This window comes from Aspergillus fumigatus, chromosome 8 (genome assembly GCF_000002655.1).
Source record: "Aspergillus fumigatus Af293 chromosome 8, whole genome shotgun sequence".
NCBI lineage: Eukaryota > Fungi > Ascomycota > Eurotiomycetes > Eurotiales > Aspergillaceae > Aspergillus > Aspergillus fumigatus.
This window is the reverse complement of record NC_007201.1, coordinates 1,518,593-1,543,488: the sequence shown is the minus strand read 5'-3', so window position 1 is coordinate 1,543,488 and position 24,896 is coordinate 1,518,593. Positions and strand designations below refer to the sequence as shown.

The following is a 24,896-nucleotide window of genomic DNA, read 5'->3' as shown; positions in this document are numbered from 1 at the left end:
AGGCTGAGAGAAGTATGTGCAGTGTTGGGGCATTGCAGAGATTGAGAGCCAGTCATTTTGCACTGTCTTGCGCCTCCACACGAACTAGGGAATAGACAATTTTAGAATATTCAGGGTGTCTGTGTCTGTCTACTGGCTCCGTTCAAGAACTAAGCGTAATTTTCATCATTCACTTATAGATTCTCGCCAATTTCTGGTGGTAGAACGGGGCCAACACCTGGCTTAGACATAGTAGGACATAAAAAGGCGCGCATACCTGAGTTATGATCTCCAGGATTATATTATCTGCCGACCCGTGCCATCGTGCATATTTCCTTAATGTTGTTACGAGGATGTCAGCGCCAACAACGGAGGAATCTCCTGAGCTTGCGAACGAACCATGGTTGACAACAGACTGACAGGTTGCTTCGCCAAACACCCGGATCATGCTCCTAACAGCAATGACCGTCCCTACCAGCCTAGCCATGAAAAGAATCCTGCGGAATCATGCCATTTTGTGCAGGATCATACAGAAGAAGTGATAACCTCTAATGTCAGAACCAGGTGAAGTTCGTTCAGAGATAGGATCAGAGGGTGTCAGAGAGGGATAGGAAACGTAATTTAACCATAACCATTTCATAAAACCGTAGGAGGTTTTAGCAGCTTGATTATTGCCTCACTTCTCTTTGCTGCATCTTTGTCCTTAGACCCTGGATCAACATGGCAGGTTGGTGGTGATAGCTTAAATACCACCTTATCTCCATGCACTACTGCCCATGACAGCGGTGTCCACCCATCTTTATCCTTCGAGTCTGGATCAACTTGGCCTGTTGCTAGTAATAGCTTGACTATTGTCTCATTTCCCTGTCCTGCTGCCCATGACAGTGGTGTCCGCCCATCTTTGTCCTTGGAGTCTGGATCAACCTGGTTTGTTGCTAGTAGAAGTTTGACTATTGTCTCATTTCCCTTTGCTGCGGCCCATGACAGCGGTGTCCGCCCATCTTTGTCCTTGGAGTCCGGCGTAAATTTCCCTGTTTCAAGGAGAAATTCAAATATTACCTCATCACCAAGCTCTGCTATACATGAAAGGATGGTCCGCCGGTCTGAGAATCTGAAATCACGTCTCAGGCTAGGGTTCCGGCTTCCGTTCTGGCAATACTTGTCGCACAACGCACGCAGTCGACTTTCCGGGGGCATGTTCGCCGCATAAGCTTGCATAAACGTTCGGACCGCTTTCCCGCTCCCAGTAGCAAGGGACGCGAAAAATGGAAACTTGTAGCGCTCTCCTTCCATATCAAGGCAGGATAGGACAGAGGGGTGGACTCTGATGAGGTTCGACAGATTGCCCTCTGCTAAAATATAAAGTAGTCTCACATTTTGTGTATGCCGGCGTACTTCGTGCTTTTCGAATAGATTGTCGAGCTGAACCCAATAGGGAAACTGGAAGTCCTGGATAAAATCTCCTTGAGCAATACCACTACCTTCGGCAGCATTAGTGTGGTACAGCACATTGCGTACAGCATACTCCAGGAATGGAAACATTTTAGCAATGGACTCGCGGAGGTTTGCAGCTTCCGTAGAGGATGCTTTTGCTAGTGGCTCACTGAGATCAACATGTTTAGAGACATCGACGTTCATATAAGTAAGGCAGCACTGCTTAAGTTGGTCATGGCTTTGTCCTTGCAAGTTGCCTCCAAGGTCAGGCCAAATCCTGCAGAGCCCGTTCTCCTTGAGAAGAAAGTCTCTAACTGACTCGTGAATGAACTGGACTGCCGGAGCCTTGGACTGTGTGATTTCAGCAAGTCCTTTAGATGAACTCAGAATGAATCTCCTGATGACATTAATTGTGTCCACGTCGGTGTCCCACTCTGTTAAAGCTCCTGGCTCAATGCCGGAAAGAATGGCAAAGTACAATTCCTCTGATTTCAAAGGCTGTTTTGCAAAGAGTAGCCATTGAATGCACAACAGTAGCTCGTGTCTATTGTGACTGTCTCGTGTTAAAATATCGCGAAACAACTCATGCAGGTCGCCAGGAATACTGCGAAGTAATTGGCGAAGAGCACGGACGCGGCCTCCATCATATGCCTTGTTGAGTATCCCCATAACCAGAACAACCCACATAAAAACTCCAGAGGCTTTCTCTTCAAGTTCACCCCTGATCTGCATGGCGAGGTTGCTGTTCCCAATTTTCAGCTCACTATTCACGTAATTAGTAATGTCTTGGATGTGGCCTTCTTGGCCCTCTAGGACCAACTCCAGTCCTCTCTTTATAGAGATATATGGGTAGTGTCTGCTGGAAAATATGACTCGGAAGTGAATTCCAGCACCCACGGTGAGTTCGCCGACATGTTCAAAAAATGATATCATGTCACGCACTTGATTTTCCGCACATTCATCCAAGGCGTTAATGAAACACACTAGAGAAGAATGTTCAAGACGTAGTATTGCTTGTTTAAATAAATCTTTTAGCAACTCAATACCCCACTGGTGATGCTCACTGCTGTTGCATGTTCTTAACTTAAGGGTGTCGAAGACGCACTGGAGTTCTGGGACTCGTTCAAGGATTTCTGACAATAAGGCTCGATACATCCCAACTGTAGACGTTTCCAAGCCCCCTCCTCGTGCGTTGAAGAAGAAAGAAATAATTATCTTGTCCTTCATTGTCTTCCGCGCATTTATAAGGGCAAATTTCATTATTGTTGACTTGCCAGTCCCAGGCTTCCCCTTCATCCATAAGAAGCCATGATGTTCGCTGAGCTTGGTGTTATCAAGCCAATCAAGGTACTCCGGCTTATACAGAAGCCACTTGCACGTCTTTGTGTGTGCTTTTTTGATGGTCATCTGGCGAGCATCGATCTGGTCGAATTTCAACGAGTCTAGAAGCATTCGTTTTTGCTCTTCACTGAGGGATGGGATTCCACTACTCAGATGCTGGCCTAAGATTGTGCTTCGTTGTGCAGGGGAACCCTTGCGAGGTGTAGATATGTTCGCACTTCCAGGCAGTCCACGGCTAAGGTTGAATCCGCCAGGCAACGGTTGCTGAAGGGTTAATTTTGGCTGGACTTGGCGATCCTCTGGGTTGAGATATGAGAGGAGCTCCTTCGCGCACCCTGCTGCCGCCGCTGCTGCATAGTTCTGCCATATATCACTCTTGTGAGAGTCTGCATAATCAGAGATGCCGTGAATGGCAATGCATGGAAACTCCGTCATGATGCCAGCTGCTTCCATTTCAAAGCAGAGGATATCGCCAATTTCTCGGCCAGTCTTGCTCCGCTTCATAGCGCTCCTTATTACTCTGTCACCGGACGCAATCAATCCATAATAAATCTTAGGATTATCAGATCCACGTGCAGGTCGATCAACAATTTGAGCGCTTTCACATCTCTAACATGTGACCTGATCAGGTACATGAGGGTAATCTGGTTGGAAGAGAACATCCGAGTCTGCTGATGGCTGTTGGTAATCTGCAAGGCCAGGCTATTTTTGCAGAATTTCTGACAGGAAGATGTTAACTTTGTTTGATTTAGTCAGGTGATCAGATCGCATCACCTCCACTGCACTCCTCAAGATGGGAGGGGGTGGCAGGAGGAATCCTTTAAGCGTGAAGCCATCCTCTACATCCTTTCCTAGGTCATATTGAACTACTCCACCAAATGGACCCTCGGGCATACTCACAACAATATCACCGAGGCGGATGTCGTGTGTCCGGCTCGGCACACCACCTCCGATGCCCACCAGAAGTCGCCATTTGATTGATGCGAACGTACGTTGCATATTGTTAGCGACGATTGCGGCGGCCCCTTTCCCTTGGGTACCTGGAAGCCAGGCGATCACGACATTGTGACCACTGAGTTCGCCGAGGATATATAGGTTTGAATTGCCTTGCTTGGTGGGCAAATGAGGATGTTCGTCGTCGAGCATGTAGCGGACAGCGCTCATCTCAAAACCCATGGCGCACACCACACCGACGGTGTAATCATTGTAGGTCCATCAGTCCGCACTGCACTCGTTCATAGACGGGATAGGAGATCCATCGCATCCACGGCGCTTCTTTCGAGTTCTATTTGTCACTGAAAGAAAGCATTCTTCGTTGTACCGGCGTCCCTGAGTTGTCGTTTCCATAGCAATTCTTTCGTGGCCCCTTTTCAGCAAGGATCTTCTTCGCTATACCAAGGCGGTAAACGCAGGTTGCAGGAGGACCGCCTCTGAGAATAGGACTAAAACTGAGGTCTCAGAGTAGCACCATCTCGTCACGAGGTTGTCAAGCAGCATGGCCTCATTATGAGGTATAAGGGAGGAGGGGTTCTCTCCATCGTTCCGCGTGTTGCAGCCTTGTGCGACTTGACAGCGCGTAAATCACGTGCGTACCTCGTAGGTATAACAAGAAAAGACGAGGCTGTTACGGAGACACAGGTAATAACGTAATTCCCAACCAAGCCGCCAACCCAGGCGGCCACCAGCTTCTGTATTTTACAAGGGTTTGATATCTCAACACTCAAGCATCTACAGGGACCAAATTTGGGCATGAGATATAGTATATATATTCTAAATATCTTACTTAGAAAATAGGATATATGACCATGGTTGAGATATGTAAGCCCTGAAGAGTGCCATTATATAAGGAATACAGAAGCTGGCGGCTTGGTTGGGAATTACTGGGCAACTGATTACGTTTACGGTCACACCAACGAGGAAGTAAATGACCGCTCGTTGGAACCAATTGTACGACTTCAGTTGGAGCTCGAGCGGTGAGACTAACCTGTCCCGATACAGTTAGTACCATAATGCCAAGGTGGTACTCTTGCCGGAAAGGCGGGTGGGTACCTAGAACAGCCTGTCAACAACTGCCCGCTTGATGAAGCGTTCCTAAACAACTTGTATGTTACACCTAGTTAATTGACCCTCTCCATGTCTTCAGATGCTTCACCCAGCAAAGAGGAGCTTTTAGCGCTCTTGCAGCAAGAACGGGAACGAGCGCAGCAAGAACGGGAACGAGCAGATTACGAGCGGAAGCGTGCAGAGGACGCAAAGCAACGTGCAGAGCAAGCAGAAGAGCGTAATCAGAACACAACATTTGCAGAATATCTGAGAGCTTGTCATCGCTGCATAACGAAACCCCTTACTATTCAGACTAACCGCTCGCTGACGACAAAAGGCTCTATCACAAGTCCAGTCGGCCGTGTGTGCCCCACGTTCCTTCGTCCTTGGGATTTCCGCGCTGCGCAACAGGCCCTTTTTGACGAGATATACCAGCTTTTCCATCTGAACTCCGAGGAACCTCTGCGAGTATTTCCACCTCTTTTAGTTATCGAGGACCGAGGACAGCAAGCATGCATTCGCCCATTGGCGAGTGAGTCAGACCTAGCGAGACACCAGGAGGCAGAAGTGGAGAATCCGGTCAAAGAAGTGATTGATAGGTTGGCTGGCTTACCTGCGGCACCATGCAGGTTGCCGCTCGGTGAAGGCATAATCTTTGAAAATCATACGAACACCGTTACGGGGGAAGCGGGACAGGTACAACCTGTTGACAAACGGACACTTCGCGCCGACCAGAACTGTGTGTACATGCGCAACGGCAGTGAAAGGAGCCTTCTATACGTTATTGAATACAAAGCGGCCCATAAGCTTCCTGATGCTTATCTCCGAGCGGGCCTTCGGCCAATGAATATGATTCAGGAAGTTGTCTAGCAAATCACCTTACCTACAGATGTCAATGAGAAGCTGCTTTACGACGCGAAATTACTGTCTTGCGCAGCTGTCACACAACCCTTTGAATATATGATCACGAAAGGCCTTCCGTACAGTGTACTGACGAATGGTCATATAAAAGTGATTCTTCATGTCACTGAAGAAGATCTGACAACCTTGTACTATTGCGTCCTTGAGCCTAGCAAGGACGTTGAGGTGAAATTGGATGATGGCTATGGTTTCCGGTACCCATATACAGCCATTGGCTCCCATTTAGTGCTGACAATAATGGCGCTGCAAACATCGCAACGCAGCCAGCTTTGGCGCAATGAGGCTATGAGGCGACTACATAGGTGGGAAGTGGATTTTGAAGAGGCCGTTAGATCTATACCAGAATCAGAAAGGAGAAAGAGTCCACCAGATTCAGATTGGCGAGCACCCCGCTATCCCATCGACCCTCGGTCACCATACCTCCTACGACGACGAAAGGTTCCCGAATTCGATCCCCCCCTAACTGGCAACCGAGACACACCGGAGTCTTCAAGCGAATCCGATACGGCCCTGCCTCGAATTCTATCTTCTCCCGTTCCTGTGCAGAGGAGAAAACGACAACGAACGTTGAATCCTTAAAGCGGTCCCAAGGATTCCGGTCAGAGTCGCCCTCTAAACAAAGACTATTGTACACAAGCATGTCTTCAAGGTCTCGCTCATAAACGTGAATTTGATCCTGAGTGTCCGAATCTGTCCTTCCACCAGAAACATTCGTCGAACGGTCGACATCCACTTTCGCGATCAGACTTGGTCAAGCTTGTAAGCGAACAACTGAACTGTGATCCTGATCACTGTTGCCGTCCTATGGGAAAAGAAGGATTACATGGCTCTCTGTTTACCATTACCCTAGATGCTTATGGCTATACATTTGTTGGCAAAGGAACTGAGTATACCTCCAATTACGAAGCCGGAATTTACCGAGCTCTCGAAGCTCTGCAAGGGTACGCTGTCCCTGTTTATCTCGGAGATATCTACCTATGGCAGAACATATATTATCTGCCGACCCGTGCCATCGTGCATATTTCCTTGATGTCGTGGGGTGGAAAGGCCTTGAAAGAAGCCCAGTGCTCCTTCTTCAAGGACGAGATTGACCGAACAAGATCCGAAATCAGCGGTGCTGGCATTGAACATCTTGACGAGCGCGCACCGAACATGTTGTGGAACGAGGAGGTGCAACGTGTAATGTTCATTGACTTCGGTCGTGCACAGGTCACTCGGAAACGGAAATCCTCGGTACGAAAGCTGCATTCATCAAAGTCTAAGAGGCAGAGGATGGCTGTGCGTTATGAGGTCGTTGTCTAGGTTGCTTGAGTCGCGTCATGTGCGTGAGATGGCTACAGTAGCGATAACGATGATCTCCAGCAGTGCGGATCGTACACTCCCCCACAGGTTTACTTTTCTGCTCAAAACTCAAACTGAGATATAATTGATACGCCTGCAATGTCTACCAATGCTACACTGAAGCCTGGAGCATGTCAACTGTCCATAGCCTTTCCTCGTCCCGTTCTGCCCTACTAAGTATTGAAGGACGTATGCCTGATTAGGGACCGTAGCAATAGTGTTTACAGGCTGATGTGACCGTCAATAGGGCTTTGTGTATGATGCTTCGAAGGATACGAACCTGTTCTGATGAAAGTAATCAACTGAGACTCATCCAAGCGACCAGGCTCCACAGAATCCCAGAATCCCTTCCAGTAGTAGTCATCGTCAAACTTGTAGCACATGAGGTCAGAGATGGGAAGATCTTTCCAACCAATGGGATATTGCTCAAGCATCCGCACAATACTAATATTCGAATCGGTAAAGTTTTTTTGCTCGGTCTTGTTGTGCAGCGAATCAGCACGCCGCAGCTTCCAATAATGATTAAGGGTGATCAGGTCGATGACACCTTCCTCTGGACGCCGGCCCCTCTCAATATTTGTCTGCTCAATAATCTCGTTAATAATGCCGATGTTCGATTTGGCATTTTGGACACGGTCAGGGACTTTGCCGAATATGTCTAAGTCATTCAACACGCATGCTGAGAGAAGCTTTAGCGGCTCGCAAGCAGCTCGATGTGAAGCGTAGTGTACATCTTCCAGGTATTCCTGGATCCTTGGCCCGTCTTTTAGAGATATTGGGAATCTGTTTTCCGGAGGCTGCTGTAAGGCAAGCACCTGAAGCTTAATCACTAAATATGTTAGCTAAAGCAAAGGATTGGGATAGTGAATGTATATACTTGCGACGGAACTTCTCGCTCGTTCCATATCTGGTGTACCAATGAAAGCATTTGGATCCACCAAGCTTAGAACCACCTTGTACACGTGAAATATTTCTGATTTGAGGCAGCCGAAGCACGAAAGTAGGCGTTCCAGAGCATCAGGGGATGAGTCTGAGATGAATTTAAGAATGGATAGACGGTGTGAATGAGAAATCACAATCCAGCTAGATCCTCTTTTATCATCTTCAACTGCATTGCTTATGTTGGTGTTAGCCACTATATCATCCATCACGGTAGCGGGATGAGTCAAAGTCCTCAGGGAGTAACAGAAACAGATTCAGTGCCGATAGGAATAGTGGGTCTATTCAAGTAGTTTGCGGAGGGCAACAGTTCGGCACATGCCACGAAATTCTCCTTTGACGCCACAGTTCCCCATGGCCATGGAAATGAGTATGGTTCGATAACCCGCGGTGCTTGAGCAAGAAGACAAAATTCATAGCCTACGGAATGGCGCAGGATATTCCCAAGCCTCGAGAGATGCAATGCCCAATAACATCTACTCCTTGTATATGGAAGTAATGAGTAGAGTGAAAAATTAAATGGAGACAGGGCCAGTGTGTGTGTAGATGAAGAGAGGCCACTTAGCGGGCCCCAGCTTGACTTTGGAGTCACTGATTTACCTTACGGACGAAACTCTGGACGGTACTTGGTTAAGGAAAAGACAGCTGATTCTGATAAGATCAGATTATGTGGTAGACCTATATGGAAACAAGACGATTGGTTGGCCTGTGGCGCACTTGGAACCGTTTTCCAATCCAGTCCTGCACTCCACGACTGCCAACGGACGCCGATAACCGGAGGTGTAAGGTTCGTCGGACGATCTGAAAATGACTGCGCGCTTGAAATCTGTCCCTGGGAGTCCGTCAAAGCATTCTGATCTTCCGCAGGATCCAACATCGCTTGGCACCTTACTCTTGCGCACCGCTCTGCCTCAGATAGGCTTCCGTGGCGGCCAATTGTGGCGTAGGAACACCCGCGTGTACCAGCCACGACAAAGGCGTTGAAAACATATCGTCCATGGAGTTGATCTCGGCTCCATCTTCCAGGAGGATTTTTACTGATTTTAAGGCACCATGTTCTGCAGCCCAGGAAAGAGGCGTTCGGCTATTCAGGTCACGGTCATCTCTTGCAGCACCAGTTGCTAGGAGGAAGTGAAGAAGCTCAGAGCAATCTCCCATTGCTGCGTAATGGATGAGAGATCTCTTGAACCTGGGTTCTCGAGGGTTCAATGCGCCCTTTGAAGTAAAAGATGAATGCGCATCTTCCAAGAAATCTTGTATATCAGCGTTTAGCTTAACCTCATTGAATTCCTTCAGCCGTAAAAATTCGCCATCGATAATAGCCATGGACTCTGGTGAAATTCTTATTTTGATTGTTGCCGAGTTGAACCTTTTATACGCCCAATGCTCGTTTAAGCTCCCCACTAGTTTTCTGGCTGTCGAATCTTCTGTCAGCATTAGCTGCATACTGACAAATATGTCACTCACTTATATTTGGAAAGCTACTGATTGCCCGAAACAGAGCGTATCTTATACACTCTGCCAAAGACTGCATGTTGAGGAATAAGTAAGTAGCAAGGCCGGCACCCATGATAATAATCCGAATCTTAATCAGGACGAATGTGGTGCTGATGGGATGTGCCTGAGTATTCTGAGAATACTGAGCTATAAGCATCATAACTTCTGAACATGCCACGCTTCTGGACCTGGCTGCATAAACCATGGCTTCTTCTAATAACCACTATCTCCCCTGGCGATCGAGCCAGAATTTACAAAATATAGGGCGGCTAGAGTAATAAGAGAGCTGACTGAAGCAGGGTAGCCGCGGGCTAGTACACGTCTCTTCTATCTGCGAGACATGCTTGCTTCGCCTCACGCTGTGTACCCAATCCAAATGGTAAAAATGTCACATTGTCAATCCTTTTCAATTTCAGCATTCCATTCTGGAATAATCTCTCAAATGGTCCACGATCCAGAGATGTACTTGAACATGATGAATGGCTTCAATATTCAATTTCATTTTCAAAGAATATACAGAGTTGTAAAACAGTGTTGCTATTTGCATACAGGGCTGTATTAAATTGCAGAACGTCGACCTGATACCTTGCGCTTGCCGGAGTCATCTCGACCAAGTGAAAGGTAACTTTGGCCATATCGCGCTGAAAGTGTCTCTTCACATTCCCTGCTAATGTAACAGAAACTCAGTAGATTTGACGGCTTGTTTTTCCAGGTATACCCAGGGATTCATTGCAAGCCACATAGATTCAAAAGCTAAGAAGGATTCCCTCGTCGCAAACTTCTCATTGAATTCTTTCAGCATTGAAAATTCGCCATCGACACTAGCCTTGGACTCGGGTGAGATTTTATTTCGATTGTTCCAGGGTCAAAACTTTCGCTGCTTGTAAGCTTCATACGCCCAATCCTTGTTCATCACGGACTCTACACCCTCTTTCACGTCCCAGCCATAGAGTCGCTCATTTAGGCTGCCCACTAGTTTCCTGGCTGTTGAATCTTCTGTCAGCATCAGCTGCACAGTGACGAATATGATCACTCACTTATATTTGGGAAGCTATTGATTGCCTGAAACAGAGCGTATCTGATATACTCTGCTAAAGGCTGCGTTTTGAGCATGCGTTTGTCAAGAGCGCTACCCACAGCAGCAATTCTCTCAACTCGTCTGTGACGCATATCATAGTATGTTGCCAAAGTTCGCTCAATGGTAGTTGACAATGAATCGCTATTCGCTTCATCAGCATGAAATTTCCGAACCATATTCATTAGAAGCAAGGCGAGGGTTTGCGCGTCTTCCAGACTCTGCGACGCCCCTTGCCCCGTGATAGGTGACATGGCATGGGCTGAGTCCCCAACCAAAACAATTCTGTTTGCCCCCCACATCGGTAGCTTTGGGAGAGTTTTGATGCCAAATACATGTCTTGGCTCCGCTTCAGCGATGATTTTCCCAATCAGGGGATCCTCCCAGTTTCTCTGGCGAGCAAGCTGGGTTTTAGGACTACCGTGGAAGGGTTGCCTTCTGGGGAAAATAGACAACCAAGGCAACAGGTGCCGGCTGCCTGTAGAGTAACAGAAAAGGCTGCCCTTGCCGATCGTGAAGACCATGGCATCCTTCCTTTCGTCTTGTCCTGAAAATGATTCAAGATCCATGCACCCGCCAGCCCATGCGTAGCCGCTGGGCAACGTCAGTCTAGGGGATACCTCCGTCTTCCTTTATGCTATGCTCACCTGTACTGCGGACAGAAATTTTCGATTCCGAGCAGGTGCCTCCTCACGACACTGTTTATGCCATCCGCTCCGATGACGAGGTCCGCCTCGTCTTCGCCAAAGTCACCTAATTGCACAACGGCTTTCCCGGTCTCCAGGTTATGTTTGATGATTGTGACCTCGCGATACGTGATGACATCCCCTGCTTCCGCCATTAAGGCTTTCCATAGAGCATCTCGGCTAATAGAAATGCAGAACTCGTCATCGCGCCGTCCGGTTCGTATTCTTCCTAAGTGGCACTCCATTTGCATTTTGAAATAGGAAATATTTGCATATGGAACCCTCGCGTAGGACTCTGTCCGTCAACTTGGGCCCTAAGTCTCTAAGCACACGCAAGCCGTTCGCAGAGACTCCCAAGACTGCCCCCTGTCCGCTCGATGTCGTATGAGAATGTTCGTAACGGAGTGTTTGAGGCTTCTCATAGACCCGTACTTCGTTTGCAAAATGAAAATATTTCTTCAGAAATAAGTAAGTAGCAAGCCCGGAGATGCCGGCACCCACGATAATGATCTTCATTTCGACCAGTATGAAAATGGCGCTGATGCGCTGTGCCTGAATATCCTGAGGATACTCCATTATAAGCATCATAACTTCTGAAGATGCCACGCTTCTGAACCATGCCGCATAAACCGTGGCTTCGTTCCACCCACTATTATTTTCCCTAGCGATTGAGCCAGAATTTGAGAAAGATAGGGCGGCTGGAGTGGTGATTGAGCTAATTGGTGCAGCGAGAGGAGCTCGTTCGCTCTGTGCACGCAATGGTGCCTTCTTGAAAACTCATGATGCTGCCGCCCGCGGTCTGGTCAATGTATGCCAGTGGCCAGCAGAGGGACCTCAGTCCGCGGAAGATACTCGATATCACCGTCATTATACTGGTTTCGTTGTAATCTTGCAGAATGAATATAATTTCCCGCAACATTCTAGCACCAGTTCTGTTGACATTACTATTCAGAAAAGCCAGTAAATGATGAGGAACGAAGACGCTTGACATAGATGCACGGCAGCTTGCACAATGAAAGCGGAGGAAACTTCATCCGAACACCCTGCACCATGTAACCCCTGGCAAAACAGAGCCTCGGGCAAGACCGAGGCATCCAACAAAAAAGTAAAAGCCGCCGAGTTCAAATCCGTCCTCCCGACTCTCATAACAGCCTCGACCTTTGTGTCGGGGGTCTGTTAACCCCGGTATACATCTTCTTGCTCCCTTCGCTGCATCCGCAGCCCGTGGGAACGCCTGTTATCGAACGGCTGAGGCGGATGGATCTACTGGGCTCGCTCACCCTCATGGGTGCCTTTGCGGTGGGAGTTATCGGCGTCAACTTCGCGGGCGCTATGTATCCATAGGACGCACCAGGCTGTCATTCGAGCCAGAGAAGCACTTACTGCGCAGGACATCCTGAAATGTGAGTGAGTAGAGAAGCGGGCGCTGCTGGTGCTGCGAGAGATCTCGCTCTGAGGAGTATGGAGGTTGTGAAAAGTTTCATAATTTTCATTCATCCGAGATGCGCTGTATGTTGAGTACATGAAGCAACAGTGGCGATGACGATGTTGAAACTATCCAATTCTACCAAACTAGGAAGTGGAAAGCCCTTTTCACTGGTTGTATAGATGTGGTTCGCGCAGCTCACTTGAGGTGGGGCAAAATCTACCAGGTATAGCTCCGTAGGCTACGTCAGGCATCCTGATTGGATAAATGCCCGGATTGTTCGACCCTATCAGGCTTGGGCTGATCTTCGGCGCCAGAGCTATCTTACATGTCTTCTCTGTATAACATAGCCTTGGAGACAGCAGACTCTCCTGGTGTTGATTTGCATGGAGAAGGCTCTCTGGAGAGAACTGTACACTGCTGCCCGATACCCTCAAAGTTGCCATTGTAGTTATTGTCGCTGTGACTCTTCCAGCCTCTGATGTCGTCCTTTCCAAATTTAAGACTGATCTTGACGGCCATTGAACGGACACTCGCCAAAGTTGATTCTCAAACATATCCGAGAACAAGATATCGATGGGCAGGTGGCCATGTCGGACCCAGCGGACCATTATTCCGAGGGAGTTCGAACGTTGCCAGGTCACTACGAGTTAACTACTGCCCTAGTGCACGCACCCCTGGTGATCTATATGGTTAGGGGCGGAGTATTCGGAGGTATTCCACGGTAGCACCAGGTCTAGATTTAATCTAAGATTACACTAATATTGTTACATCTAAGGTATTCTTGCCCCTACACCAGTCATGGTTTGAGTTGCATATCATGACTACGGGAAATGTCTCAAGTCGCTTGCATTCGACCGAGCTCATCTGGAAGTACATCTGGGAGCGCAAGGGAATCTGCCAGCTTGATACAGCCCACAAGTTTCTTCTGCCTGCATGGGACAACTATTCGGCCGAGCATGCCAAGGTCACTCAAGCAAAATCTCCAAGCCACTCACAATGCGATATCATTGGCTAACCCCGACACTACGTACCTACCTAGGTTTCAGTAAGCATTTCTCTTAGGAGGCTTAAATCTGCTCCTTCACATGGCTACTTTTACAAAGACTAGACTGATAGGGCACGAGGCCAATGCACACAAGGCACGCGATACATGGGCCCTGATTTGGGTGCTAAAACAACGTACATAGGATTACAATTTCCTCCGCCACTATTCTCAGCTAAGTCTGAGGACTATTTTCACATACCGAATCGTCTGGTAAAGCGGACAAAAATCGCTATTGCTCTTGATGAAATTGTTCTAAATCCGCTACGAGGGGAACAATCGGAGTAACCGACCCCGTCGACTAACGAAGGGGTCGGTTACCTAGACAAGTTTGATGAGCTAAGGACTACTGGCGTCGGAGGACTAGTGGACCCCTTGACTGTATCCCAAATACTCCCGCCTCGTGCCCAGTCTAGAGGAAAAGGGGGAACTATTGGAGAGTACGCTACCTAAGAGGGCAGCCTTGCATCTGGTTTCTAACCGAGATTGTCCCTTTGCTAATATCATTCGAAGTATTTTATTAGGCGTTCTACTATTTACTATACCAAAATGTCAATACAAAATCGTGCTATTTTCTGCGTGAAATAACTGCTAGACTAATAATGCTTTGTACGCTAAATTCTTAATCTATACCATCGTTTAGTTCTATAAGAGGAAAGAATTCATGATGATGGACAGGTACTAAATTACCTTCTGTCAAAGTGTGGTATAAGACTAACAGATATTAAAAGCACCAAATTCAACAGGCAAGATAATTATTTGTGCTATGACTCAGGTGGAAAAAACTGAATATCCAGGGGAAGCAAGTAGAGAGTAGTGGAAAAGAACAACCAAATAATAAGATAATTGATCAATTATCATTATGTCAAATATATTGTAGACCTCTATAAGCCCTAACCTCATAATCTCACTATGATAATAGGGCCTACAGGGTATCCTAATCCAAGCGGTATTCTCTGCTAATAGAAGAGATTTACTACGATGCGCCCACCGGGGCACATGGCCTATGAAATAATTCCCTCATATAGTAGATGGTGAGTTCTTAGATTAATACTTCAACTAACCTAGGCGTTTCCTACATGGCAAGTTAAATGTTTCCACTCAGGATTCCCGGGTATTTACCGCTAGCCTGACTAGGGTTCTGGATAGCTCCTCGATGACTGAGTGGTAGTCGTAATAGTCCCAAGACTGATACCAGGATGTTTTTATGAATCCTAGAAGGATTCCGTCTAATACTGTGATCCCATCTGCCGTGATAATTCTTTGCAATGCGCTGTGATGTTGTTACCTTCAGGCCAGCGTGAGGACTAAATTTCCATGGAACTAAATATTTGGTGAGGCGACTCTGACTCTGGTGGACTTGGGGGAAGTCTTGGAATTCTGATTTGACCAAGGAGACCGCGAGAAATATGCTTTCTTAGGTAGGTTCCGATTTCGCTTTCCTGTCTATAAATCCTAGTTGGAGTTAATCGATTAGGAGAAACAAACGTTCGTTCCTTGGCATTCCGTGTATATGCATTACCACACAAAGTCTGCTAGCTTGGAATTGGTTGCCACACTGCATAGAAGAGCCATGACAATAATGGATAGATACAGTTTCACTAACGCGATCCCTCAATATCACTAAGATTGTTAGGAAGCTCGTGCCAAGAGTTCACGAGCAGGCCCCACCAATGGTGCTGATCTGCTATGGGACGGATCCTTTTAGTGCCAGTGACACCTGAGTCGTAGCCCTAGCCTCTACCTCTACTGGGTGATAGGGTGATATTTCGCACTTTTTGCTAAGCTTCTGGTCCCGAATCCATGGAGCACAAGTCACCTAGGCACGCTCGTACTTAAATCCATTCGAAGTCATCAGGATCAGTCCATGGTGCGCCAATGGGTCCTGGGGGAAACACCTCAAAGCAGGAGGGATCCTAATAATTTGAATGACTTGCGCCGGTGATGGCTCATTCAGATTACTGCTGCATCAACTTTCCATTCCATGTGGGGTCCGGTGCGCCCCGAGACCCTTGAAAATCCGCGGGAAAAATGCAATTCATTGCTCATTGCGCTATTTCAACAATCTTACACAAGCTAGGGTCTAGGGTGCTTCCGGTTGCTTTCTTGGGTCCGGTGAAAGGACAGTGTTAGGCTCACTGGATCAGAACAGAACGACAGTGGGGAGCACAATCTATCACGAGCTAAACAAACTAACGAGCAACATAGCGAGTTGCCCCCCAGCGAATGTGCTGTTTTAGTTGGAGGACGGGGAGCGCTGGTGGGGGAGAAAGGACTGATATAGTATGTTCGGTCAGTTCTGTATGCACCTCAGCAAGGATGTGACGGACATATTGCACTCTATGGGCTCCCCTTGAAGCTAACGGCCGTACTCTGCTTCCGTCTTTCTTTCTTCCACGGCGGCGCGTAGGATGGGACCTAGCAGCTACCGCGCACATGGGCAGTTTAGGGTTATGAAGCAATTGAGTCCAATATTTAAGGGACATGTTCCCTCCAGATTGTTGTTCGGCCTCTGTACTCTCAGCCAAATCCATCCCTAAGTCCTTAGACAATGAACTTTCCCGCATGGCTCACCCTCGTGGTGGCCAGCCTGGTCCTCCGCCTGGCAGATGCAAAGGCTGTATTTGCACATTTCATGGTATGATCATGCTGACTTTGCTCGAACTTAATGACCAAAGTGCTAAGAATGCATTTACAGGTCACCAACTCCCAGAACTACACGCTCTCTGATTGGGAGTTGGACATGAAATTGGCCAAAGATGCTCATATTGATGCCTTTGCCATGAACATGGCGTGGGAGGACAGCACCAACGACCATTCCCTTGAGATGGCCTTCAATGTCGCGAATTCCGTCGGCTTTAAGCTCTTCTTTTCATTTGACTACGCTGGGAATGGGCCATGGAGCCAGGATACTGTCATCCGCATGATACAGCAGTATGGCTCCAACGGTGCTTATTTCCAGTATAATGGAAAGCCTTTTGTCTCTACCTTTGAAGGTCCTAGCAACGCAGAGGACTGGGTGACTATCAAGGCACAGACAGGCTGCTTCTTCATCCCAGACTGGTCATCTGTTGGTGCTAAGCCAGCCGTAGCTTTAGCTAACGGGGTGGCTGATGGACTATTCAGCTGGTCTGCTTGGCCATGGGGCAACCAGACAATGGATACCTACACTGATGCGTCCTATATTCAATTTTTGGGGGGAAAACCCTATATGATGGCCATTTCTCCTTGGTTCTATACCAATCTTCCTGGCTATAACAAGAACTGGCTTTGGAAGGGTGACAGCTTATGGTTTGATCGATGGCAAGAACTCTTTGGTCTTGATCCCATGCCTGAATTTGTCGAGATCATTTCCTGGAACGACTACGGTGAATCACATTATATCGGACCGATCTATGAGAAATCCATGGCTGCGTTTGACATTGGCAAATCACTCTATAACTACGCGCGGGATTATCCTCATGATGGTTGGCGTGAGGTTCTACCTTTCCTGATTGATCTTTACAAGAATGGCAAGGCCAGTGTTGACCATGATACTGTGGTCTTTTGGTATCGGCCCCACCCAGTATCTTCTTGTTTTACTGGGGGTACAACAGTGAACACAGCCTCCCAGCTGCAGATTGAGTTTGAGCCAGCATTTGCTCTTGAAGATCGTTTATATGTCATGGCACTGTTATCTGATGGCAATCACGCTGTGAGGGTCTACGCGGGGGGCGACCAGGGATATGTTAAATGGAACTCACGGCCAGATGAGGAGATTGTAACGGGGATCTTCTTTGGCAGCGTGCCATTTCACCCGGGTAAGGTCAGTATCGATCTTGATAGAGGTGATGGAGAGGCTGGTTACGCTGTTGGCCTTGAGATATCTGATCAATGTGAACAAGGATTTAACAACTATAATGCTTGGGTAGGGAGTTTCACCGCATCAGCCATCCCTATTACGAAAGGGACTACTAAGGTTGCGCTCAAAGATCAAGCATGTATCAGAGGCAAAGGAGCATATGATTTCAATGATTTGTGCAGCTTTACATGCTCTTACGGCTACTGCCCAGTTGGAGCCTGTACCTGTGAGCAAATGGGAGTCCCACGCACGAAACCTAATGCAACAGGGGTCATTGGATACCCTGCAGAAGGGAAGGATGCAAACTACCTGGGTTTATGCAGCTTTGCCTGCAATTATGGCCACTGTCCATCTAAGACGTGTGACACCCAGGAACATCCCATGCCGATCCCAACAGTGTCAGACTTCCTGCCCCCGGCATGTACCGAAGGCACCGGTAATGGCAACGCCCTTGGTTTGTGCTCCTACGCCTGTGGTTTTGGCTATTGCCCTATCAATATGTGCAAGTGCACCAAAACAGGGGCCCTCGTTGAGCCCCCTCCCCAGACCAAGGGAGCTGGCATGGCAGCCCCCGGCCAGTCAAGTGTGCTGGATAATCTCTGCGACTTCACCTGCAGCCGAGGGTACTGCCCACCGGAGACATGCACGTACAAGGATGAACTGGCAGTGGCGCATATCAATCCGACCTTAAGGTGGGGTGGCGAGGGCGCATCTGCCTGCGACGCGACTAAAAGGTCGATAATTCTGCTGGAATTCAGATTTGCAATTCTGATGGCGCAAACAGCACAAGAAAACTTGCAGTCATGGGGGTACTACGAGACATTTTTCTCGCAAGGCGTGCGAAATCGGAAGGATTTTGCCCAACACGCCTCTCTGGTGTACAAGAGAGTTGTGTCGATGTTGGATGGCTCTGAATTCGACCTCCAGATCACTTGTGACAATACTACACCTCAATGTCAAAAGGAAAATCCTGACATCGCCTACATGAACGCGTTCAGAAGAACAGTGAATATCTGTGATGCTTTTCTTTTCGAATACGAAAATCTCCGCCACACCTGATAAATATGCTCACAATCCGACAAGCATTGTAGATGCACACCATACAAGAGCAGCCGTTCTTGTTCATGAAATGACACATACCAAGTTCGCAATGCTCCCGACGGGAGAATTGCAAGCCAAAGATTACGCGTACGGATGGGAAAGTTGCAAAGCGCTTGCCGAGGGTACTTTCAATCGAGGATGTCAGGAATACGCTGGTCTCAAAGGGTTCCTCTGCGAAGATAAAAACAACCCTGGAAAGGATGGGGTGTGTGATCCTGACTTTTCGGTAGTCAATGCAGATACGTGGGCCGTTGTCGCGGCTGGCATTTTTTTCAGTCAAGAGTTGGGGAAACAAATTCCACTCTACCCGCCTACTGCTGTGTCTTCTGGAGCTGGCTCTGGTTGTGTATAGTACAAAGACATTATGTTTGATCACGGAAGCGGATTTGAGATCAGCGGCTTGGTTTCATTTGGCGATTCTTTTGCCGCGGGCATGGGTACTGCCAAAACGACGACGGACAGATGCCGTGTGGGTGGAAACAATTATGGTGATCTGATTCATCAACACCTTGGAGACGATAGAATCTCCATTGAGAAGAGGGTCTGCTCTGGTGACACGACAACTGGCCTCCGACGTCAGATCGATGAATGGACGGGTGCGTCTCCTGCAAACATGGCCACATTGACTATGGGAGGGAATGATCTTGGCTTCTCTAACATCGTTTGGTACTGCGTTATCACTCCGTTTAGCTCGCCATTTGGGGCAAGCAACCCCGAAAAATGCGCGGCTGCAAAGGACAAAGCCCGCGCTTTGATGAATGATCTGGGAGAAAGTGGCCTGCGCTACAAGCTAAAAACTCTCTACAAGAGTATTCTGGTCAAGGCAAAAGAATATGACTTTTTTCTCTTTGTCACTGGTTACTCTGGTTTCTTCAATCATGACACCACTGATTGTGACAAGAGCACCTTCCATTACCAATGGGCTGCTTACAATCCTCCTAGTGATTGGCCTTTGAATCGGATTGTGTACCTTACCACGTCTCTACGTACAGAACTCAATGGCCTTGTGGGGCAGCTCAACAGCCTAATTGAGTCCGCCGTTCAAGATGCCAATTCCGAGCTAGGATCAACCAAGATTCATTATGTTGACGTCCAACCGAAGTTTGACAGGCACCGCTGGTGTGAGCAAGGGATTCATGAGCCCGATGCCAGCGCTCCAAACACCTATTTCTTTTTGAGCGGCTGGTCCGATCTTCCTCTCGACAACAATGCTGTGACATCGTCCGATGTCGCCGATATTGCCTTTCTTATGCAGACTGGGATCAACCTTCCAGAGGCGTCAACTTGCCAGCAAACAATAAGCTCGGATCCAGATCCGTACGAGGAATTCCTGTGTCTGGCTTCTGTTGCGATCAAGGAAGAGCCGAATGGGCCAGTGGCTTGGTCATACGGGAATGCGACCCAAGCCGTCAGAGATGGGAATGTGAACTCGCAGCATATGAAAGACTGGTATCCTACTCGACAAATCAAGACTTTCCACCCACGGAGCCCTGGAATGGGACTTTACCGCGATGCTATCTTGGAAAAGATCGATGCTATATTAGAATTTTAAGCAAATCAGATCACCATTGTCCAGGCGTACCCCTCTCTCTTCCTTTTCCCATACATATACTTGATTTGCCTGCCTCCTCAACTCGGTAGCTATTCGATTCTTTTGGTTTCCTCCTCTTCTTCTCTCTCTTACATGTTGTCAAATATCCTACACTTCCTCTCTCCAGCTTGACCGGATTTCTCTTGTCCAAATAGTTCGCCCCTCGTGTAATGGTACCTCATGATAGGTGGAAGCATGCAAGCAGGTTTACTTTCTCTTCCACGCTCTAACTAGACTACAACTATCAGTTAACGTAATAAGTATCAGTACCAGCGATCCAATAAGCTTCTCTCCCAAGGTTTGATGTTTTCAATCAACCACACCCCCCTATCTATATTGAGCAATCTCTGACTTCACAGTCAGCTCACCCATGTCCTACTAGATTACTACTAGTTACTGTGCAACCCATGAGGGTGGTTGGGCAGGTGACTACCTATCATGTGACAGGGACTATCTTAGCGCACACCATGATTCGTATAAATACCTGCCTTGAATGCCCCAGTGGCCCAGCCCACCCAACCACCGCCCACCCACGCGCACACCACTTACTTCATTTGACTCCGGCACAAATGGGTCAGCTCTCATCTTTCCTGAGAAGATCTCCTGCCACGGACACGTCGTATGTCGTATGATGCTACCTAACGACCTATGCAGAAAGAAGCTAAGCCAGACAGATTAGGAACTCCCCGTCTTACTCTTAGCTTCAAAGCAAAAGAACATCTGTTTCTTGACCTTGCAGAATCATACTGCATCAACTTCACAATCACGCGGGATGAAGATGACCCCCAAATACAACCATGTATCATCCACTGGGACCCTATAGAGGATGCATTTGGCCAGCCGGGTATAATGCTAGTTCGTTCCAATTTTGACTTCACAGAGGACCTGGAACCTGCTCAAGTCAACTGTGACCAGCTGCAGGCAAAGTCCCTCCACCCAAGGGTAGTATCTATGTCGGACCCATGTTTCAGACAACTGGACCCAGGCTCCAGCATTTCCTACAAGGTGGCCTTACCGTCTGTTTACTTTGATTCCTTCCTACCAGGACAATGTTACAAAATCCTCTGGGTCGGCGGGCAAATCTTTCTGTGGGACTGGGGCACACTAGCAGAGCATTATGGCCGCACTCTCGGCCCTAATTCGACTGCAGTGGTCCTGCCGGGCGGGCCGCGGCATTTCCTGAGCATTGCCCCTGAGGAAAGCGATATAGACGATGTAGGCCCATTGCCGCCTTCGCCCCAGCCCATTTTGGCATCTGCCAGGATGAGTGGCGCCCCGGTCTTCAGCCTCACCATCGCTGGACCTGCTACGCTATCGATGAGAGATCGCAATCCAGCAGGTAGACTACGCTATTCTGTCACAATGACACTCTCATATGATGCAGCACCGAATGGCTTAGACGGAATGCCTGTCACATTCCATACGTTTATATTCAAAGACATCGACCGCCGTCAGGAGGGTTTCAGGCTCTACCTTAGACAAAAGGATGACTGGAGCCCGCATGAGATTGCAGGCTCATTCACACACCACGAATACAGATTTTCTGAGCGTGTCCCAGTAAATGTTGGCCACGACAACCAGGACAAATTTGGGGCTCTGGTGCCTGGTGAGTCGTGGTCATTCAAGCGAGAAGTGACTGATTTCCCAACGAATGTGTCGCCCGGTGATAAACTCCGGTATGGGTTTAAAGGAGCTCAACTTGACTGGTGGGATTGGGGACACTTTCGGGATCATGAAAATACTGTGGTGTGGATTAATGGCAAGGTCCGCGATCCCAAAGACAATGGGGGCCGACCTGGGCTTGTGGTGCCGGCTAGTAACTGGGTCGAGTTTACAGTGATTGAATGAGCTCTTTGCTTAAGGCATCGAAATTGAATGCTATAATGATATCTGGACATTCACATCTCTGCGGGATGTCCCAAAAGCGGCTCTGTCTCGGTTCCCCGTTGTATACTCGCTTTGCTCGAAGATGAGCGATGCAAGGCCAGTAATAGAAGCACTGCCTGGCCGAGGGCGAAGGCGAAGCTGTCAATAATGATGAAACCAACAGCCCCGTACCACACAGTAAAGGTATTCCAGTTGTAATGACCCTCTAATTTCTCATACGGGAATGGAAGACTCGGTATCCATGTCACTGAGACGAGAGTGAAGATGAGAGCTTGCATAGCCAGACCCTGCACACTCAGCGCATTTAAAAGCGGTGTAACCAAGATCTCACGAGCTTGACAGAAGATCCCCAGAACACCCAGCGCCGTGAGAATTGGGTAAATGCAGATGGAGTGCACGCCGTAAAAAATTGCCGACCAAAGACTTTGAGGTCCATGGTCGGGGATGGAATTAATAATCATCAGAGGAACGATCGAGGTAAGGAGGTAGATGGTGTAAGTGGCAACCAAGAGTAACTTCCGGTTGCTATAGATGAGAATTTGTATGAATCTGCGGGGACAAATATGAGCATTACCCAAATTGCTTCTGGACATTAGGGTGAGGTCTCACAATGCCACAAAAAGGATTGTGACCACAGCACAGTGCCACAAACTAAACCTGTCCCCTGCGCTTGTGGGGTAATGTAGAAAGAAAGAAGGGTGGCCATCTTGTTCATTACCAACAAATAGTAAGAATATATAGATTGAGAGATGCTCAGTGGCGATAATCAAGTTCGACAAGATGGTCATCGAAGAGACCCCATTAATGGTTTGTTTCCTCTGGATGAGTAATATCTGAGGAAGAAATGAACCGACGGCGAGGACCAGCAAGATACTAAAGATGTTAGTAAAGAGTTTTTGGACGACAATTTTCTGCAGTATGCGTACACACGCCACCATATAGGTGGCTCTGGAAGTAAGAGACGCCACCAATCGAACTCAGGTGATTCTGGAGGTGGCTTTGGAGGTGACATCTTGTGTAGGGGAGTTGAGAATCTATATATAGAAAGTGGACGCCAATAGCATCAACTGCCAGTCAGCTAATAGGACGTATAAGCTTAGTCAAAGTATTTGTAGAGTGGTTGGCGTCAACTCAGAGTCGGCAGAGCATAGAAGGGAAAATAAAAACGGAACTGAAAACAAGAAAGCGCATAACCCTTATATAAAGCCCAAGGTGCAGCGATGCCAAGATCGGGTGGCCCTAGAATCTGACTTAAAAGAACACCTAGAGGGGTAATAGTCAATACAGACTAAATAAGCTAGCCATAGTACACTCGCTATACAACGACATCGTTAGCGCTGAAAAACTCCGCAGCCCTTGTTGTACCGCCACTCTTTCGCCGACCACCGCCGAGGGCTATGCTACTGCCCCCTGGCCCCTGTGGTCCGACATATCCATGTCACCTATATAGGCCCAACTCCTCTCCTTCAAACGACCACGTACTGTTCGCGCTGCTCAGGGACGCTACGGACTTACGAGACGTCCGAATCACTGGTCATTCTTAATAGGGCACTAGGAGACGCACCGTTCATGTAGTTTGAGGGGTCGAGGTTGCCGCAATCATTATGGGGGTCATCTTGTATAAAAGCTAGCATTCTCACTATGTACCATGTCCGATGTGACACTCAGATAGAGCTCCCGGTGAAGTCCTGACGATCTCGCTTCGGTTCCATAGGCGATATTCTCATTTTGTTAGGCATGCACGCCTGGACATCAGAAATAGTATCTAAACTCCGTCAAACGCTCCCTCTATGTGATCGCAGCGAGTAAATGAAGCTCGTCTGTAGCGATCTTCACGTTCCGTATACAGTAAGTATACCGAACTCCTCAAGATACGCGAAATCTTATATTTCAATCTAGGAAGCACTTGTCTAGAGAGCCCAGAGTACATGTAGAGCATAATAGTTGAATGTAACTAATATAACACGCTTATGGCTGATTGCTCTGGTTTTAGCTAGCTTCCTGCATCATACCGGGTGACAAACATTGGCGCTGTTCGTCTCACTCTTCTAACCCAGCTATTTCTTACCATCGTCCATTTCGAAAAGACTTTGGAGCCCATTTACTTCTAAATGACCATGGATGATACTGCTATACTTCGGAAACACTTACCTCCTTGGCCTGTACCGACGCCGTGGGTCGTAATTAAGAGCCGATGCAAATATTTAAGACGGCGATCGAGAGAAATGCAGGGGCCGATTTGATTTCACTCATCCCTGACTCCTTTTCCCAGGAGTAATCGAATATTACAATTCCAACGACTGAAAACAGATACAGCAAAGCTCAACCGAAGGACCTCGAATAAGCTCCAGTCCTGGGTCAGCGACGATCCGGATATCGACTTAAGTGTCGCTTTTCCCTCCGAAGGAGCACAAAATGGCAAATGGGAGGAGCGCCAAACAAATAGGACAACGTGGAAGCAACATAGGACTGACTCCTCAGATCCCTACATTCCTAGCCTGAGTCATATCAATGACATACTTATGAAAGCGTTCGCTGAAACAAGTAAAGCAGCAACTATGGCCACAACCTAACACTAACTCGACGGTGTCAGGTGTCAATGCCGCAAAGAACGCAGAGGTACGTCTTGATAACTCGACTTTCTGCAGTCTGTTAGCACCTAGTATCCAAGGGATGAGGTTGCTTATTACCGTGCTCCTGAGGGCGTGCACTGCAACGGTGCGATGCGTCCTGAACAACGTCATTGGTT

General features: G+C 47.9%; 7 protein-coding genes across 7 annotated transcripts; 3 read left to right on the top strand and 4 right to left on the bottom strand.

Moving 5' to 3' along the window:
• Window positions 1-292: 292 nt before the first annotated feature.
• AFUA_8G06400 (Pfs, NB-ARC and Ankyrin domain protein) lies at window positions 293-3,930 on the bottom strand (the record flags this gene model as incomplete). The annotated part of the gene is made up of 3 exons (XM_742348.2): window positions 293-314; window positions 379-3,363; window positions 3,493-3,930. The coding sequence occupies 2 exons, from the start codon at window positions 3,928-3,930 to the stop codon at window positions 616-618; spliced, it is 3,186 nt and encodes a 1,061-aa protein (XP_747441.1). The 3' UTR covers window positions 293-314; window positions 379-615.
• A 3,350-nt stretch (window positions 3,931-7,280) lies between these two features.
• Window positions 7,281-8,207, bottom strand: AFUA_8G06390 (uncharacterized protein; the record flags this gene model as incomplete). Its single annotated transcript, XM_742347.1, has 2 exons — window positions 7,281-7,888; window positions 7,937-8,207. 2 exons carry the CDS (start codon window positions 8,205-8,207, stop codon window positions 7,281-7,283), a joined length of 879 nt encoding a protein of 292 aa, XP_747440.1.
• Window positions 8,208-8,886: 679 nt separating this feature from the next.
• Window positions 8,887-9,655, bottom strand: AFUA_8G06380 (ankyrin repeat domain-containing protein; the record flags this gene model as incomplete). The annotated part of the gene is made up of 2 exons (XM_742346.1): window positions 8,887-9,329; window positions 9,466-9,655. The coding sequence occupies 2 exons, from the start codon at window positions 9,653-9,655 to the stop codon at window positions 8,887-8,889; spliced, it is 633 nt and encodes a 210-aa protein (XP_747439.1).
• Window positions 9,656-9,861: 206 nt separating this feature from the next.
• Window positions 9,862-11,547, bottom strand: AFUA_8G06370 (FAD-dependent oxidoreductase). Its single transcript, XM_742345.2, has 3 exons — window positions 11,218-11,547; window positions 10,533-11,164; window positions 9,862-10,479 (listed from the first exon to the last, which is right to left on the bottom strand). Exons 1-3 carry the CDS (start codon window positions 11,505-11,507, stop codon window positions 10,361-10,363), a joined length of 1,041 nt encoding a protein of 346 aa, XP_747438.2. The 5' UTR covers window positions 11,508-11,547; the 3' UTR covers window positions 9,862-10,360.
• Window positions 11,548-16,413: 4,866 nt separating this feature from the next.
• On the top strand, window positions 16,414-18,627 carry AFUA_8G06360 (putative alpha-1,3-glucanase; the record flags this gene model as incomplete). The annotated part of the gene is made up of 1 exon (XM_742344.1): window positions 16,414-18,627. One exon carries the CDS (start codon window positions 16,414-16,416, stop codon window positions 18,625-18,627), a length of 2,214 nt encoding a protein of 737 aa, XP_747437.1.
• A 406-nt stretch (window positions 18,628-19,033) lies between these two features.
• Window positions 19,034-20,221, top strand: AFUA_8G06350 (SGNH/GDSL hydrolase family protein; the record flags this gene model as incomplete). The annotated part of the gene is made up of 1 exon (XM_742343.1): window positions 19,034-20,221. The coding sequence occupies one exon, from the start codon at window positions 19,034-19,036 to the stop codon at window positions 20,219-20,221; it is 1,188 nt and encodes a 395-aa protein (XP_747436.1).
• A 570-nt stretch (window positions 20,222-20,791) lies between these two features.
• AFUA_8G06340 (uncharacterized protein) lies at window positions 20,792-24,102 on the top strand. Its single transcript, XM_077805338.1, has 2 exons — window positions 20,792-20,879; window positions 20,935-24,102. The coding sequence occupies exons 1-2, from the start codon at window positions 20,830-20,832 to the stop codon at window positions 22,106-22,108; spliced, it is 1,224 nt and encodes a 407-aa protein (XP_077661464.1). The 5' UTR covers window positions 20,792-20,829; the 3' UTR covers window positions 22,109-24,102.
• Window positions 24,103-24,896: the final 794 nt, after the last annotated feature.